This window comes from Clytia hemisphaerica, unplaced genomic scaffold, assembly GCF_902728285.1.
Source record: "Clytia hemisphaerica strain Z4C2 unplaced genomic scaffold, Clytia hemisphaerica genome assembly, whole genome shotgun sequence".
Taxonomy (NCBI): domain Eukaryota; kingdom Metazoa; phylum Cnidaria; class Hydrozoa; order Leptothecata; family Clytiidae; genus Clytia; species Clytia hemisphaerica.
In genome coordinates this window covers 86626-101038 of record NW_027103309.1, presented here as the reverse complement: position 1 = coordinate 101038, position 14413 = coordinate 86626, and the positions used below count along the sequence as shown (strand labels likewise).

The 14413-nt window shown below is 36.8% G+C and overlaps 3 protein-coding genes across 3 annotated transcripts in view; 2 read left to right on the top strand and 1 right to left on the bottom strand.

Moving 5' to 3' along the window:
- The window catches only part of LOC136812724 (uncharacterized), a 35250-nt gene that overhangs the window by 10814 nt on the left and 10023 nt on the right, over positions 1-14413 (top strand). The window lies entirely within an intron of this gene.
- LOC136812709 (centrosomal protein of 78 kDa-like) overlaps positions 1-14413 on the bottom strand; it is a 34475-nt gene that overhangs the window by 19748 nt on the left and 314 nt on the right. The gene's annotated exons all lie outside the window — the stretch shown is intronic.
- On the top strand, positions 5007-7199 carry LOC136812959 (uncharacterized). Its single transcript, XM_067069467.1, has 3 exons — positions 5007-5259; positions 6522-6608; positions 6853-7199. The coding sequence occupies exons 1-3, from the start codon at positions 5007-5009 to the stop codon at positions 7197-7199; spliced, it is 687 nt and encodes a 228-aa protein (XP_066925568.1).

The following is a 14413-nucleotide window of genomic DNA, read 5'->3' as shown; positions in this document are numbered from 1 at the left end:
AAACATACTCAACATGAAAAGTTTTTGCTTGATTGTCAGCCAATTAATTCGCTACAAAGAAATCCCATAAAAAATGGTTATAAGAATAAATTATCGAACTTTTTTACTATGTTTTAAATATTCACGAAATGAAACTGAAGTGTGTAATGTATTTTTTTAATATTATAAATTGTCTTATTTTTTCTTCAAAACCATTTATTATTTGCTCTTTTATCCATGGCTTTCTCAAAAACATTTTCTGCAAGAACCATGAATATATAAAAGAATATACACCAAACAAGCAGTTTTGAGCATGATCTGGGTGTCTGTTTTATCAAAATAAAAGGTCAAACCAAGGAAATATAAGAAATATAATACTCTTATATTTCTTTGCTCAAACTATATTTCCGTTTTATGAACGTTTTGTGGGATAAGATTGAAAAGAAGAAACTAGATGTGCGCAATTGCAGTTAGGGAATTTCCCAATGTATATATGAATATCACCACAAACGATTATTACACGTTCAGCCTCTGGCTGTTCAAGCCGGGTTAAAAAAGAATTGGCCTGCCGCCCTCCTTTCAGCGCATGTTAACCCACTGAGGCCTATGTTTGGAGTTCATAGGTAATGGGAACTGCAGACGTGCAGGCGCTCATTAACGTCCCCCATGTTGAATGGAAAAAAGGTGACACCGCCCAAACAGGGCGGGTGCAAAAGTTACGCCCAAAACGTTGGTTCCAAAATTTTTTTTTGAAAAGAGATTTTTGAACCCCCTCAGAAAAATCCCAGATCCGCCTCTGGCAAGTTACCTGATCTCACCACGGTATCAGACAGACTAGGGTCATCTCCAAGGAAGGAATTGTTTCCTTACCCTGACAAAAAGAGAGAAGTCTGCCCTTTCAACACCAAGTCAAGAAAACAGCATAGACCTTTTTGCCTTTCCATGCGCCATCTTGAATTGTATGCAAAAATACAGGAACGAAAAAGCTGTGGTTGGATTTAGTTGGAAAGTATGTAAAACATATGCAAGTTTACACAAAGATTAAGAAGACAACAAAGCATCTTATCTTATAAATAAATATTATAATCTTTAGAACAATAAAAGATGGAATTTCCTAATTCAAAAAGGAATATTTACAAAACAACAAAAGCCTTTTAGAAATTTGTTCTTAAAGACAAAGCATATTCTGTTTTCATGCCATTTAAAAATTCCACAAAGACGGAGTACACACATCAAACTTTCAAAACACGCAAATTGAAAGCAGTGATTATGACAATCACACATTCTTTCCCGTTCAAGAAAATACCTGTTTTGATATATTATAAGGTCAATCACAGCATATTACTAAAAGCCGCTGTAAATCAGGGGGTTCAGATCAATGTTTTAATTTGATAATTTGGCAGTTCTATTCCCATGAGAATAATTTACCGTCAGCCGAATAAGGATTATTTTTTTACCTGGCGATTTTTCAGCTTGAGTTTATGTCTAATGTTATGGTTTTTTGAAGTGCTTGTTCTAAGAGATGAGTGAATATAAATATTTTTAGTTTTCAAGAGAAGCAAATTTAATCTTCCTTCTACAAGATTTCGTCAACTGCTCTAACTTGAGACTATCTGACAAAACATGGGACAGCAATTTAGCCACCATTTCACTGAACCTCCAAAGTTATTTGATTTGATTTAAAAAAATACTCGATTTAACTCTCTTTCGCACCAAGTAGACTTTTGAATCGAAATATGCAAAAAATCCGTAGATACACGCCAGTGTCTGTGCACTACTCTAAAAGAGGAACGAAGAAGTATGATTGATAAACTTGGTGAAGTTATCAAAATAAATTTGTTGTCAAAGAGATTTAATAGTAAGTGAAAATACAGACCAGATATCAACCAGTCCCATGTTTAGACCATAGCAATCGTCCCAAAAGTTAGAGCAGTTGACGGTTACACTTTAATATAATGCCAATTATGCATGTAAGTTTTATATTAATACTTTCTTTTCACATATGTTTTGCATACTTTCTAAGGGAATTACACCAAGGCAATTTGGCCACCATAATTTTTGCATACAATTCAATATGGCAGAAGGACCCTCCCGGTGCTGTTTTTATCATGCTCCAGAACACCGGAAGATTCCCGAGCACTTCCGTTGTTCCGGAGGTAGATTTTTGACAATTGGTCTGCACCGGAACTCCGGAACGTTCCGGATAAGATATCCGCGATATAATTACAATAGCGCTCGTGCGCGGTGCTAATCATGTGAAAACTATACCGTGAGAGGTCCTAAATCCGTGTGAGTTGTAAAAATAATTACCTTTTGTAATAAAAGTGACTTGTGCGGGAAAAATACGAAACAACTTGGGCTGGTTTCCATCAAGAAACAAACGGACTAAATTGCAAAAATGGCGTGAAGTTGAAAAAAGGGCGGATGCGGTAGCACTCAATTTGAATAACAAACATCGCATCAATGAGGCGGCACTATCAACGCTGTCTTTACCAACCATAAGTCCGGATGTTTATTTACGGAAGGCCCGCAATCAAGCCAAGTGCCAGTGTAAAGTAATAAAAACCAGGCTTGATTACGTAACGTTTCAAAATGAGCACGCTCGTACACAGACCTCTTTTATATTTTTGTGTGCCTTGGAAAATCAAAACATCTCATTACTTTTTATGATGCTGTTACTACTGTTGTCATTTATGACGTTGTGCATATTACAATTAAAAAATATGTTTTGTTATAAGAAGCAATTAATGTTATTTGGTTCAATTGGTTCAGTGTATCAAATCCGGGATCAAATCTCTCAGTTTAGTTGACACTTTGGTATCTTCGTTGCGTCACAGCGAAAGGTTTGTTTTTATTTTAGTTTCTATCTTTGAAAGACCCCATCGGATTTAGGCAGTGGTGTCGGATTTAGGACCTCTCACGGTAAACTGCACACCCACATATTTTTAAAAAATCAGCCAACTCATGGAAGTGAAACCTCACTTTTTTTAATTTTTTCTATATTTCGACCAGTGATGCTTTCGAATATAATGTGCCGAATTCAATTCCATTTAATGGCTGAACCATCATATTATATCAATATTTTGAATATTTTTTGTACTGTAATGTTTAAAAAACGGTTTTTATCACGTGTTAAAAATCACTTGCACCGGAAGCACCGGAATAGCTCTGGAACTTTCCGGAGAGAAAAATAGTGTTTTTTTACTGCTCCGGAAAACTCCGGAAGTTTCCTGAGCGCCGGGAGGGTCCCATGCAGTTAGTCACACTAGGAAATTAAGCTTTCAGAAAAACAACATCAGTCATCTACAGCGTACAGGATGTATTTGCAACAACAAGGATGAGAGTTACCTGAATCAAGTTTGCAAGACAATTAATTAAAACTTGAACGTTTGAAACAAAATAAAACGTGCAGCAGCCAAAATCAACCAATCAAAATTTGTGATTCAATTCCCGAGACAACGCTTTGATTCTTAAGGCCTTGTTTATACGCTAAAGTAAAAACAATTCCGCACATGTAAATGGGTCAGTGTTTGAGGTCCGACAAAATTTCCGGGAAATAGCCTATCCGGCAGTGCGCGGATCTAGGTTCCGTCTCCCCCGTAGATCTTTTTCTTTGGAAGTTGATCTTCAAATTAGTTCTCAAGGTTGGCTTGGCTCAAATTCTTTCATCTATAGCTCAAATTTTAGGCAATTTTTCATAGTTTTTGAGAATGTTCAAAATTTCATCAAAAAGCGCCGGGTTATTTTTTCATGAATCCCTTTAGAAGTTTTGCGGCGCATTTTTTTGCTTGAGAGTCAGGTAAACGATATAGCGCTTTCGCAGCATTAATCTTTGATACGCATTTTGGCGGGACGCTAGTGTGACTAACTGCCATGGCAAAAATAGGTCTATTCATCCAGACGATCTCAATCGAACGGAATCGACGATCGAACCAGTTGACAATCGAACGCAATCGACCGATTGAAATTCGATTGTATACTTTTGGATACTTTTGGATGTGTTTGAGTGTACCGCTCTGGCAAGAATCTTTTGATCCACACCACAATCTTCATTCAATCCATAATTCCTGAAGGAAGAAATGGATCAGCAGAGAGATTTCATGTCTAAAATTGAGTTTGAGTCAACTCTCCTACACCCTGTATAACCACGGATTTGGGGTTCATTGGGAATTTTTTGCAAGTGCTTGTCAAGTGCATTTTTGAATTTGTCAACAGTTAAATTTTTCAAGTTTCTAATGCTCTTTGGCATTGCATTGAAAAGTTTTGCTCCTTGTATAGTCAGGGTACTGTCGGGTAATTTTGAGTTGTTTGGACCGGCGTATTTGCTATAACACATTCGTCCTAATCTTGGATGGTCTTTAGATTTGAAGCAATCATTGATATTTGGCACAAGATTTTCCAATATTTTCCAGGTGTATATGATCCTGTAGCGTTCTCTCCTTCTTTGAAGTGAGTATATTCTAAATTTCTTTAGACTTTCCCAATAATTTTGGTGTGTTCCTTTTATTTGTTTTAAAAATGATTTCTGGATCTCTTCAAGTCTTTGAATAAGACTAATAGTACTGGGGCTCCACCAGTTTGCACTTCATGGCACTTTTGCTCGAGATCTCGAGTGCAGCACCCGTCGAAAGTCAAGTGCAAGTGCAAAAAGTCCCTTCACCAAGTGCCAGGTGCAGCAAGTTTTTAACGGTCAAGTGCACAACATTCCGAAATACTAGACACTTCAAGTGCAGGTGCACTTCGTCGGGTGAAACACTGACTTCAAAAAATTGCTGGGTGCTGCACTTGAAAACAGATGATCAGATTAGTTCCAGCAGGCTAGCGCTAGCGCAGCGCGCGCATGGAGACGCTGAACACACACATCACATATTATTGAACGCGCATTCCCGCCCAAATTTCATCAGTGCCGCCCTTCCACTGCACCGCCCACTATCTGGATGGCGCCAGCTTTCATTGCACCTCTATCAGACTAAAATCGCATCAAAACAACTCAATCTCGGTACCAAAATAAAAATTTTTTTTTAAAAATGGCGGAAAGCCAAGTCAAGAAAACAAGCGATGAAAATGTATGTAAAGTTTGCTTTAAAGGACTAATTGATGAGGTGCAACGATGTGAAAAATGCCGAAATCTCTTTCATTTTGATTGTTGTGAGACAGCTCGAGAGACACTTGACCACGATGAAGAAGAGAGAGTGCAGCATATTTGTTTTTTGTGTCTTGACACAGAACCAGAACCAGAAGAAACCCAAGAAAACTTAGTACAAACACAAGAAAAACATGGTAAGTCTACTTACATTTTGTACTCTTAACACTTTTTTTGCATCCTTCTCAACAATTTTCAACTCTTAGAAAAGAGTTCTGAATAGCACTTCTGTACACTTTTAGAGTAAACATGAAAGTGAGTGGAATAAACAGGGAATAAAAGCTCATTATATGTAGATCCGCTTGTTATATTTTACACCCTTTTTCTCAAAAAAATAATTGAACACTTGGCTACTTTTTTTACCTCGATTATAAGGTTTTACATTATTTGCAATTATTTTGGAGTAGCATTTCATTTCACTGCTTTTCACCCCCCCCCATTATATGATTATAATGAAATTTTCCTGTGAGTGCCAAAACTTTCATTTTCTTAAAAGATTTCTGCAAAATCTACACAGTTTTAATAAATACATGTAAATTGTATAAATCGAGATGAGCATGATCATTCACCCTTGCGATTCTTGATTTTTTTTTACAAATTTGAACTTTAATAGGGGAGGGGGTTTCCTAAAGGGGAACTCAAGTACATAGTTTGTCATTTCATTTTTTCGCTGATTTTTAAACGTATAAAAAGTAAGATTTTTTCATTTTCATTTAAGATTTTTCATGGAAATTCTCTGTACTGTAAAGGTCCGATTTTGGAAGGCAAATTTTGGGCTGAACGTATGGTCGTTCTCAGATCGAGTACCCCCCTGGGGGGTAAAACAGACCATTAATTTCTAGCAAAATCATCAATACTCTTCTGTGCTTAATTGTAGGGGGGGGGGGTCGAACAAAATTTTTTTTCTAGGGTAGTTGGATCAATGGCTTATAGTGTTGCTCTTAATGAAGGTATTTTAAAACTGTTGGAGCTTTCAAATTATTTCAATTATTTTTTGAAATAGAGCACTTTTTCGGTCAAAAAATGGTCAAACTTTGGCAATTTTCCCAAAAATCGGAAAATGACCCGCTACAATTAAGCACAGAGTATTGAGGAATTTGGCAGTTTTTGACTTTATCGTCACATCAGTCACAACTTTAGGCTGGGTATCTCGATTTTGGTCTTGTGTTTCTCATAAAAAATAATTCTTGAAATAAATTGGATACTCAAAACCCTTTAATAAATAATATTCAAAAAGTAAAAAAAATAAAAAAGGTTCAAAACTTAATTTACCTGATTCCTAACACTTTATACAGTACTCGGCTAGCATTTAGGACAATATTTTGAATTCTGAGATGCGTCTTAAAGTGCCCCATGAGAAATGTTAGATAGATATTATACGACTTTTCTACGCTTCAAGGCGTAGACTTCATTTCTTCACAGGCTGAAGAAAAAACTGAACCCGTGAAAAAGAAAGCAAGACGATCAAATTCTGTTAAAGTTGAAGGTAATTAAATTTATCAAAACATTGCTATTCAAGTTCCTTGCTCCGAACAACTTTAATATTGACGAGAAGAAGTGCTGTTTCTTGTTTTAGAGATACAAATATCTGACGCCATTCTGTATAGGTAAACTCGATCCAATCCCTTTCATGGCGCTTTTAGGATTGATAGGAGGAGTATTCATTCCTTCTTCTGCATGTCCAATGCATGTATTCTTTTTTGCAAGAAGTTAAAAAAATTTTCTTCTAGAATGGAATAAACTCATGAATGGAAAGAAGAATGAGAGAAAAGGAGCCTCTGGAGCCTCTTTACCGACTTCTACGTCGTCAAAACCAACATCTGCGTCGTCAAAACAGAACTCTACATCATCAAAACCTAAGAAGCAGTTTACATGTCTAAAATGTGGAGTGACTTTAGCGCGGGGAGGTGAATCATACAAGAAAAGACATTTTAGCCAAAGTCATCCTGATCTGAAAGAATCTGAAGCATTGGAATTCATTGTTGAATCAAATCATCAGCTTGCTATTGCTAGGACAAAACAGAAAGTTAACAAACAGAAGATATCTGATAACAATAAAGAGCAAGAGGTAGACTAGAAGAAATTTTGGAAATAAACAGCTTGGAAAAGACAGACCGAACAGCAGGTGAGTGCATATTTAAATCTAGATAACACTTTAAAGTTGGATAAAAATTGGATATCTATCCATCGTATTAGACATAGAAACTTTGAGTTATGTTTGAGAATATTTGAACAGCCCATTAGTTGAAAATTCACAATAGAAAGTTGCCATTTAAAAGCTGGATTGACATTAATGCTTTACTAGTAAAGGGCATACCTAACTTAGCCATTCATTGTTTTCATTTTGGTATTACTGGTTCTCCTTGATGGAGTTGCTTGCGTTCAGTTCTATGAAATCGAGAACCTGTGTTTGTTTTATATAAAATTACATTATCCTCCCTTTCTTTATAAGTAACATACATGTAGTTATATTCTATTTTCTGAGTAATAGTAGTAACCAAAAATTGTGTACTTCCTTTCTATGTTGAAGAAGATGAAGGAGAAGCTGGGACCTCTACGCTGGCTGACTCAACAAAACAGCAAAACCTATCTAATGATTCAGAGAAACGACTGATACAATCTTGCCTGGATACAACAATTAATAAAAGATCGGAGCAGACACAGCCTAATGATCCAACATCAATGCAAACAAAAATGCAAGCTGATATAGATGAAATCAAGAAAATGTTAGCAGACATGTATGTCACAAGTACCAAAACAAAAACATTGATTACGTCGAGTGACTCAAAAATAAAAGAAGCAAATAACCTCTTAGAGCTGTCAGTGGAGCCTGATATAAAAGTTGAAATCAACGAAAATGGCTGCATGGTACAGTGTCTTGTGTGTAACGCCTTGCAACAGTCAAGTTACTTAAAAAAAGTCACGTAAGTACTTTTTATACTCGACATTGAAATGATTGTTAATCAGCGAGGGAGAGAGGAAGAGAGTTTCACAATGTCCACGGATGTACATCGTTTCAAATCGTTACCTATGTTTTCAAAAATTGCCCTGAAACCGACTTTTGTTGTAATAGGAACTTCCAAACTGTTACCTTATTTGATTTTGTATCGTCTTACAGTTTTTTATTTACAAATCTGGAACACCAAATATATGTGAAGAAATTCAAAGAATTTCTGTCCAACTATCTTCTATCAGGAGATTTGGGTGGCAGAACAGATGTATGCATTTCGTCCTTATTAGGACTCGTCAGCACTGTATACTCTAAAAGCTACTTTATGCTCTTCTCTATAGGTCAGCTCTTTCAACAAATTTGGGAAATGGTTTAATCTATGACCAAGAACAGACGAAATTGCTTCTAGCCGGAAAGTGCCAACAATGGTACAGTTTTAAAAGCAATCTCATTTCACATTTCTCATGCACGTCGGGGAAAGATGATGGAAGTTTTCACTTCAAAGCAAAGAGGTTCCACCTCAAGAATCAAAAGCAGAAAACTATTCAAATGAACGCCATGGAAAATATCGTCAGTACTGCCATCGCTGTCTGCAAAATAAAATCTGCAGCATTGTCCTTCGAAGCCCTTCTAGGACTCGTTTCAATGTGTGGGGGAGACATTGGAAACATTGGTCACGGGAGGTAGAAAATCAAATTTTTGTATCAAGATTTTTCTATTTCTTTAGCCTGAAAATTCAGGTTTGGAGAAATACTAATACAATTATTGGAAAATAGACCATACCAATTTATTGCTAGTAGGAGATCACTTGCTTATTTTCATAAACAATAGTCTTATGTCTATATTCTATAGTAGCTCTTAAAGAAAATTTTATGGTACAGGACGCTTCCTAGCCCCTCCATTTAACAAGCTGTTATAAACAAGTCTCGATTACTCGAACTCTCCTTATTTTGAACGAATTTGCATTCCCCGTGCACTTTTGAGTAATGAAGACTCCAATGTAGTTCAAAGGAATTGGTTTTTGTATTAAGTAAATAAGTAAATCCATTTTTGTATAAAAGTATAAATTTGTAACTGTTAATTGATTTACTGACTTTACATTTCTTCTATCTACAGAAATCAATTTCCTGAGATAATAAATGCAGCCTATCACTACCTTATGGAAAAAACAAAAGTTTATCTTACAACTCCTCTCCCTTCAACTGGTTTGTTTCCGCATGTATCTGTTATTGCCTCAGATAAATCAACTCCTGGCAGAAAAACGAATCATGCAGTTATGATTATTTTACCTTTCCATGGAAAGCGGATTGCTATGCCTCTGGATGCTCCACTTGTCTACGAAATGGATGAGAACAAAACATTGAAAGGAGGTACTGGAGAAGACTTAGCAGATCAAGTTGTAGACTGTCTGAAAGGCCGCCTTGGTTTTGATTCGAAACAACTTCATTATGTTAGAGGTGAATACATTCATTATCTGTAAAATAAATTAATGAAATTCTTATTGTACATTCGACAAATATAGAAACATGAAACTCTAAATTAGGTATTCATTTTAGTTTGTTTGATGGATTGATAGATAACTTTTCAAGACAACACAGATTTGTCCAACCTTGATCAATGAAAACTGTATCTCAATGTCCGTTTAGGCCGCTAAGACTAATCCCTGATCATAACAGAACCTCATTACAAGGAGTTTTATTCAATGCTAAATTATGTTTGATTAGTCCGAACAAAAGGTTTATCTGTATTTTTCTATATTTTATAGCTTTTCATGCTGATGGTCAGTACCAGTCAAATACATTTCAAAGGAAGTTCAAATCTAATGTAGATTCAGATGAATACGTTCTCCTTCCATGGGACACGTCTCATTGGATGGATTTGGCGATGGAAAGCTTGAGAGAGTCGTCAAAGTCATCTGAATTTCTCAAGAGGCTCATCAGCAGATCCAATCGCTTCAACACTTTTTTTCGGAGTGGCAAAGGACACGAGGAGTACCAAGGACTATCAGAATCACTTGGATTAAAGTCATTGGAAGTTGTAAGCTTTTCGACAACACGCTTTTTTTCGTCAGCCTTTGAACAATGGGAAAAAATCTTCATTTCTTATCCAGCTCTCATTGAAACGTACAATCGATTCCGTGCCAGTGATGATGATTCTGAGCAAATCACATTCCAGGTAATTTTGAGGAAGCAAATTCATTTACTTGACAGTGATTGTCTCAGAGAAAAGCTGATTCAACTCTATATCGATTGTTTTTTTTTCTGCATCAATTCAGCCCCAAAAGAACGAGGAAAATGGGGAGGCTTTAACCCCATACCACTTAGCCTCCCCACTTAACAAATTATACTTTTACACTTACAGAAAATTTATCATTTTAAGCCTTCAGGCCCTCCACTTTTAGGTTTGTTCCTCCAGACCTGCAATTTATTTGTATGTATGCTATTGTTTTATTCCAGCTGAGGGGCCAAGACTTTATAATCGATCTTTGTGGTGCCATCGATATATTTAAACCTATCATACTGGTGATGATTCGAAGTCAAGCCGTTGACCTTCCTCCTTGGAAGACCGCTGTTTGGTTTGAAAGGCTGATCTCAATCTTAACATCAATGGAAAACAAGCTGGAAAATATTGCGATAGAAGATTTCGTTTTTGGCTCAAACTTCCCAAACTTGTCAGAGCATTGGGGTGATATCACATGTTACGAACAAGATGATGATGAAGAGGAAAAGGAAGGAACATTCAAGCAGATGGATCTTCTTCTACTCGGTGGAACAATTGTTGAAGAGAAAGAGATAAGTCCTGAAGGAAACGAGCCAGGTAATTACCAGTTTTCAACTTGTGTTCTTACCGTACTTACCATTCATTCCTCTAACTTTCAGACGGTGGGAAAAAAAGCGAAACCTTTTATATGGCGAAGAAAACCACTGAAAAATTTTAATTTACATCCTGAAGTAACATTTTTTAAACTGTAAATTGTATAGGAAAACAATATCATTCATTGGAAAATTTTATTTCATAATTTGAAGCTAAGGGGCTATTTGTAGCCTGAAAGTAGAATATTACAATCTAAATCTTTATGATGAGGCCTTTTCATTATTTTATTAGATCAACCGACAAACAAGACAAAAGGAAAGAAGAAAAAGAAGAAAGACAAGAAATATACATGGAAAAGCCGAGATTCAGATATGTGTATTGATGATCTAAAGGTTCTCATCGGCGATGCAAAGAAATTACTGGAAGATCGCTTCAATAAGTCTGTTTGTAAAGAAGTTCATGACTTGGTTCAAATTTTTGATTTAGAGAAGACAATCTTTCTCTTATCGAACTTTAAAGTTTCCGGCCTTAAAATAATGGCTTCTCGTTCAGCGAGAACTAAATGGGAAACGTACGGGGCAGAAGAGTTTGGGAAGTTTTTTAAAGCCGTTTGTGATTTGCCTCACGTTAAGTCTCTGTTTGACTCAAACCAGGAACTTAATCTTTTACCACATCAACACTCTGTCGTTTTCAAACGCTACCGCTCAGCATTACTTAAATTTGTCTTTGAATCACCCGAACGGTTGTTCAAATCAATTGACAAGAAAGAGACCCTAAAGTATGTTGGGAGGCAAAAACTGGTAAATGTAACGGCAGTCGAAGAAGGTTCTCTCGACCAAATTTTCGTATTGTCCTTCGAGGATGGATCATTTGAAAAGGCAATGCTCTCAGAAAGTCTTTTTGTTGAAGCCCTCTACAATGACGAAGCAACGTACAAACGCTTTGGCCAAGAGGTTTGCATCGCCATTGATGAGGCCATTGTAGAGGGCTTTTATAGTGTTGTTGGGTTACACTTTAAAAATGGTGGTCAACTCAACGACAACTTAGTAAAGCGTGCCATCGTTGACGGTGTTTACCCCAACCCGTAGCCTGTCGTGAAGCAGTGAAGAAAATTGCAGCATTATACTTGGAAGGTGATGAGAAAGCTGGTTTGAAACATCATCGACAAGTAGGATTTTTTGACCCACGTCAAAGAGCTCAAAGGGACGTAAGCAAGGTCGTTGACCGCTTGACACACGATCAGGGCAGATGTCCTCACGTGCTCTAATGAAACTTATGCTTCCATTCTTTATTTGAACAATTTTACGAGACATTCTTGTTTTGTTCACTCCACGTTTGTGTTTGTAGGTAAATTTATTTCAAGAGTTTTTTTTCTCTAATTGCAGATTTGCAATTGCCTTTTGGAAATAACACTGGCCATAAAGGTCACTAAAGGTCTTTTTTATAAATAATAGTTATATAACTACGCTCCCTTTTATGATTTATATTTAGTAAAACAATGTAAGATCCCGTACATTCTGCATTCGATTGTATTTATATTGTAAGTGATGTTAGTAACAGTAGTAACAGATACTTGCTCAAACTTTAAATCTATTTCGAAATTCTGGTGTTTCGCAGGTCTAAAATAGCAAATTTTCAAAACTTTCGGGGCTTCGCCCCCTGAACCCCCACCAGGGCCAGCCCTGCGGATCACACCGTAGGCGTGAACAAAGCGCCTACGGCGCTTTTTACTCAAGTGCACGAAAAATTTTTGGAAATCAGGCCAATTTTACTCAGGTGCACTGTCCAATAGGCATCGAAAAAATCTCGAGTGCAGCCATGCCATACTCTGCAAACTGGGGGCTCCATAACGCTGAGCAATATTCCAGTATGGGGATCACAAGTGATTTATAGAGAGTGATCATGGTATGTGTAGAGCGGGAAGTGAAGGTACGTAATATCCAAGAAATGATGTTTTTGGCTTTTTCAATTATTGATTCAATTTGATGTTTAAATAGACAATCATTGGACATAAACGCAATCGAATCTCAATCGAACGTCAAAATTCTGGGTAATATTCGATTGGTTTGATTGTTGTTTGACTGGTTCGATCGTCGATTCCGTTCGATGATATTGAGATTGTCTGGCTTTATTCTTGCAGCTTCCCAACATCCAAGCTCTCAAACATCACAAGCCGAATGAAATTACTTTCGATTTCCCGTAGAAATTGTGCGATGAACAATCCGGGGGTCAATGAATCGACGATCGAACGCAATCGAACGCAATCGACACAAGTGTTACGCGTAAGCCAAATTGCGTATTACAAACAACCTCTAAATTGCCGAGTACAGGAGAAAAAAAATCGAAATTCAAAATGGCGGCCAAGCCCACGATGATAACTATCAAAAATCTTTGTTTTTCATTCAGCTATTGCAGCTCAATAAATCAATGAAATAATTTGAAATAAAAAGTAAACAAACCTTGAACCTTTCATGAATCCAAATAAATAAAAGTATTCATCTAAAGTGAAGATTACATTTCAAAATAAAACGATTTCCAAACCAACCTAAAGTCAGTCTCTGCCAACTAAAAACTTCTCTGCGGGGTCACTCTGACAAGGAGTTACGACTTCAGACTTTAGATTCCAATTCTTGTATAGGCTGCAACTACACTGCCAAATGATATGTATTACAAAGACTTCCAATTGGGTCCATAAGTTAAGAAAATGAGATTATCTTATAGCACGGGGGTTCTGTTTTTAAAAACAAACTTCAAAATAAAATTGTTAATGAGCTTGTTACTTAACATATCACTTACTTACATAATTCATTTACGATATAATACCCCTTTCTTAAATAAATGGCCTCTTAAAGTCTTTTATGTTTGCCGCAAGAAGGAAGAAAAATTTGATTTGACCCCCAGTTTTTTCTCTCGTTTTCTAGCCATTTCCCGCGTGTTAGTGTAGACACAACTTTAATCCGGGGAAATGAAGCGTTTTCATTGGTCTAAAATCACGGATGGTCACGTGACCAGAATTTTTATCCAGGGAAATGCCGTGGCCGCAATGTTTTGCTTTAGTGAGATTGACCATTTTGTTGTTTAGATTTGAGCGGGCGAAATTTCTGTACAAACCAAAATATGGCTTCGTTGGAATACCGGTTGAAACACTTGTGTCGAACATCAATGGAATATCAATGGAATCTGAAAATTGCGGTAATATTCGATTGAGATTCGATTGAGTTCGACAATCGAATTTCAATCGATCGATTGCGTTCAATTTGGTTCGACTGGTTCGATCGTCGATTCTGTTCGATTGAGATCGTCTGGATTCATGCATCCATCATTTGTCATTTGTATGCAGGGAGGAGGGACCAAAACTATTTAATCTCCGAAAGATTTGAGGATTCTTACAAACTGCTAAAAAAGATGAAGTCAAAGGATCCCTGCAAATCGTATTCCTGGTGGAAGGGTTGCCGGTTGCTGTGATTGTGATTGTGATTGATTCTGTCAGTCTGTCTGTGTGTAGCACAGATAGACAAGACCTTTTT

Excerpts from the sequence above, each read along its gene's own strand:
- LOC136812959 (XM_067069467.1), top strand. The coding sequence starts at position 5,007 with ATGGCGGAAAGCCAAGTCAAGAAAACAAGCGATGAAAATGTATGTAAA. Across the intron at positions 5,260-6,521 it reads ACAAACACAAGAAAAACATG|GCGTAGACTTCATTTCTTCA; the intron begins GTAAGTCTACTT and ends CTACGCTTCAAG. Across the intron at positions 6,609-6,852 it reads AAATTCTGTTAAAGTTGAAG|AATGGAATAAACTCATGAAT; the intron begins GTAATTAAATTT and ends ATTTTCTTCTAG.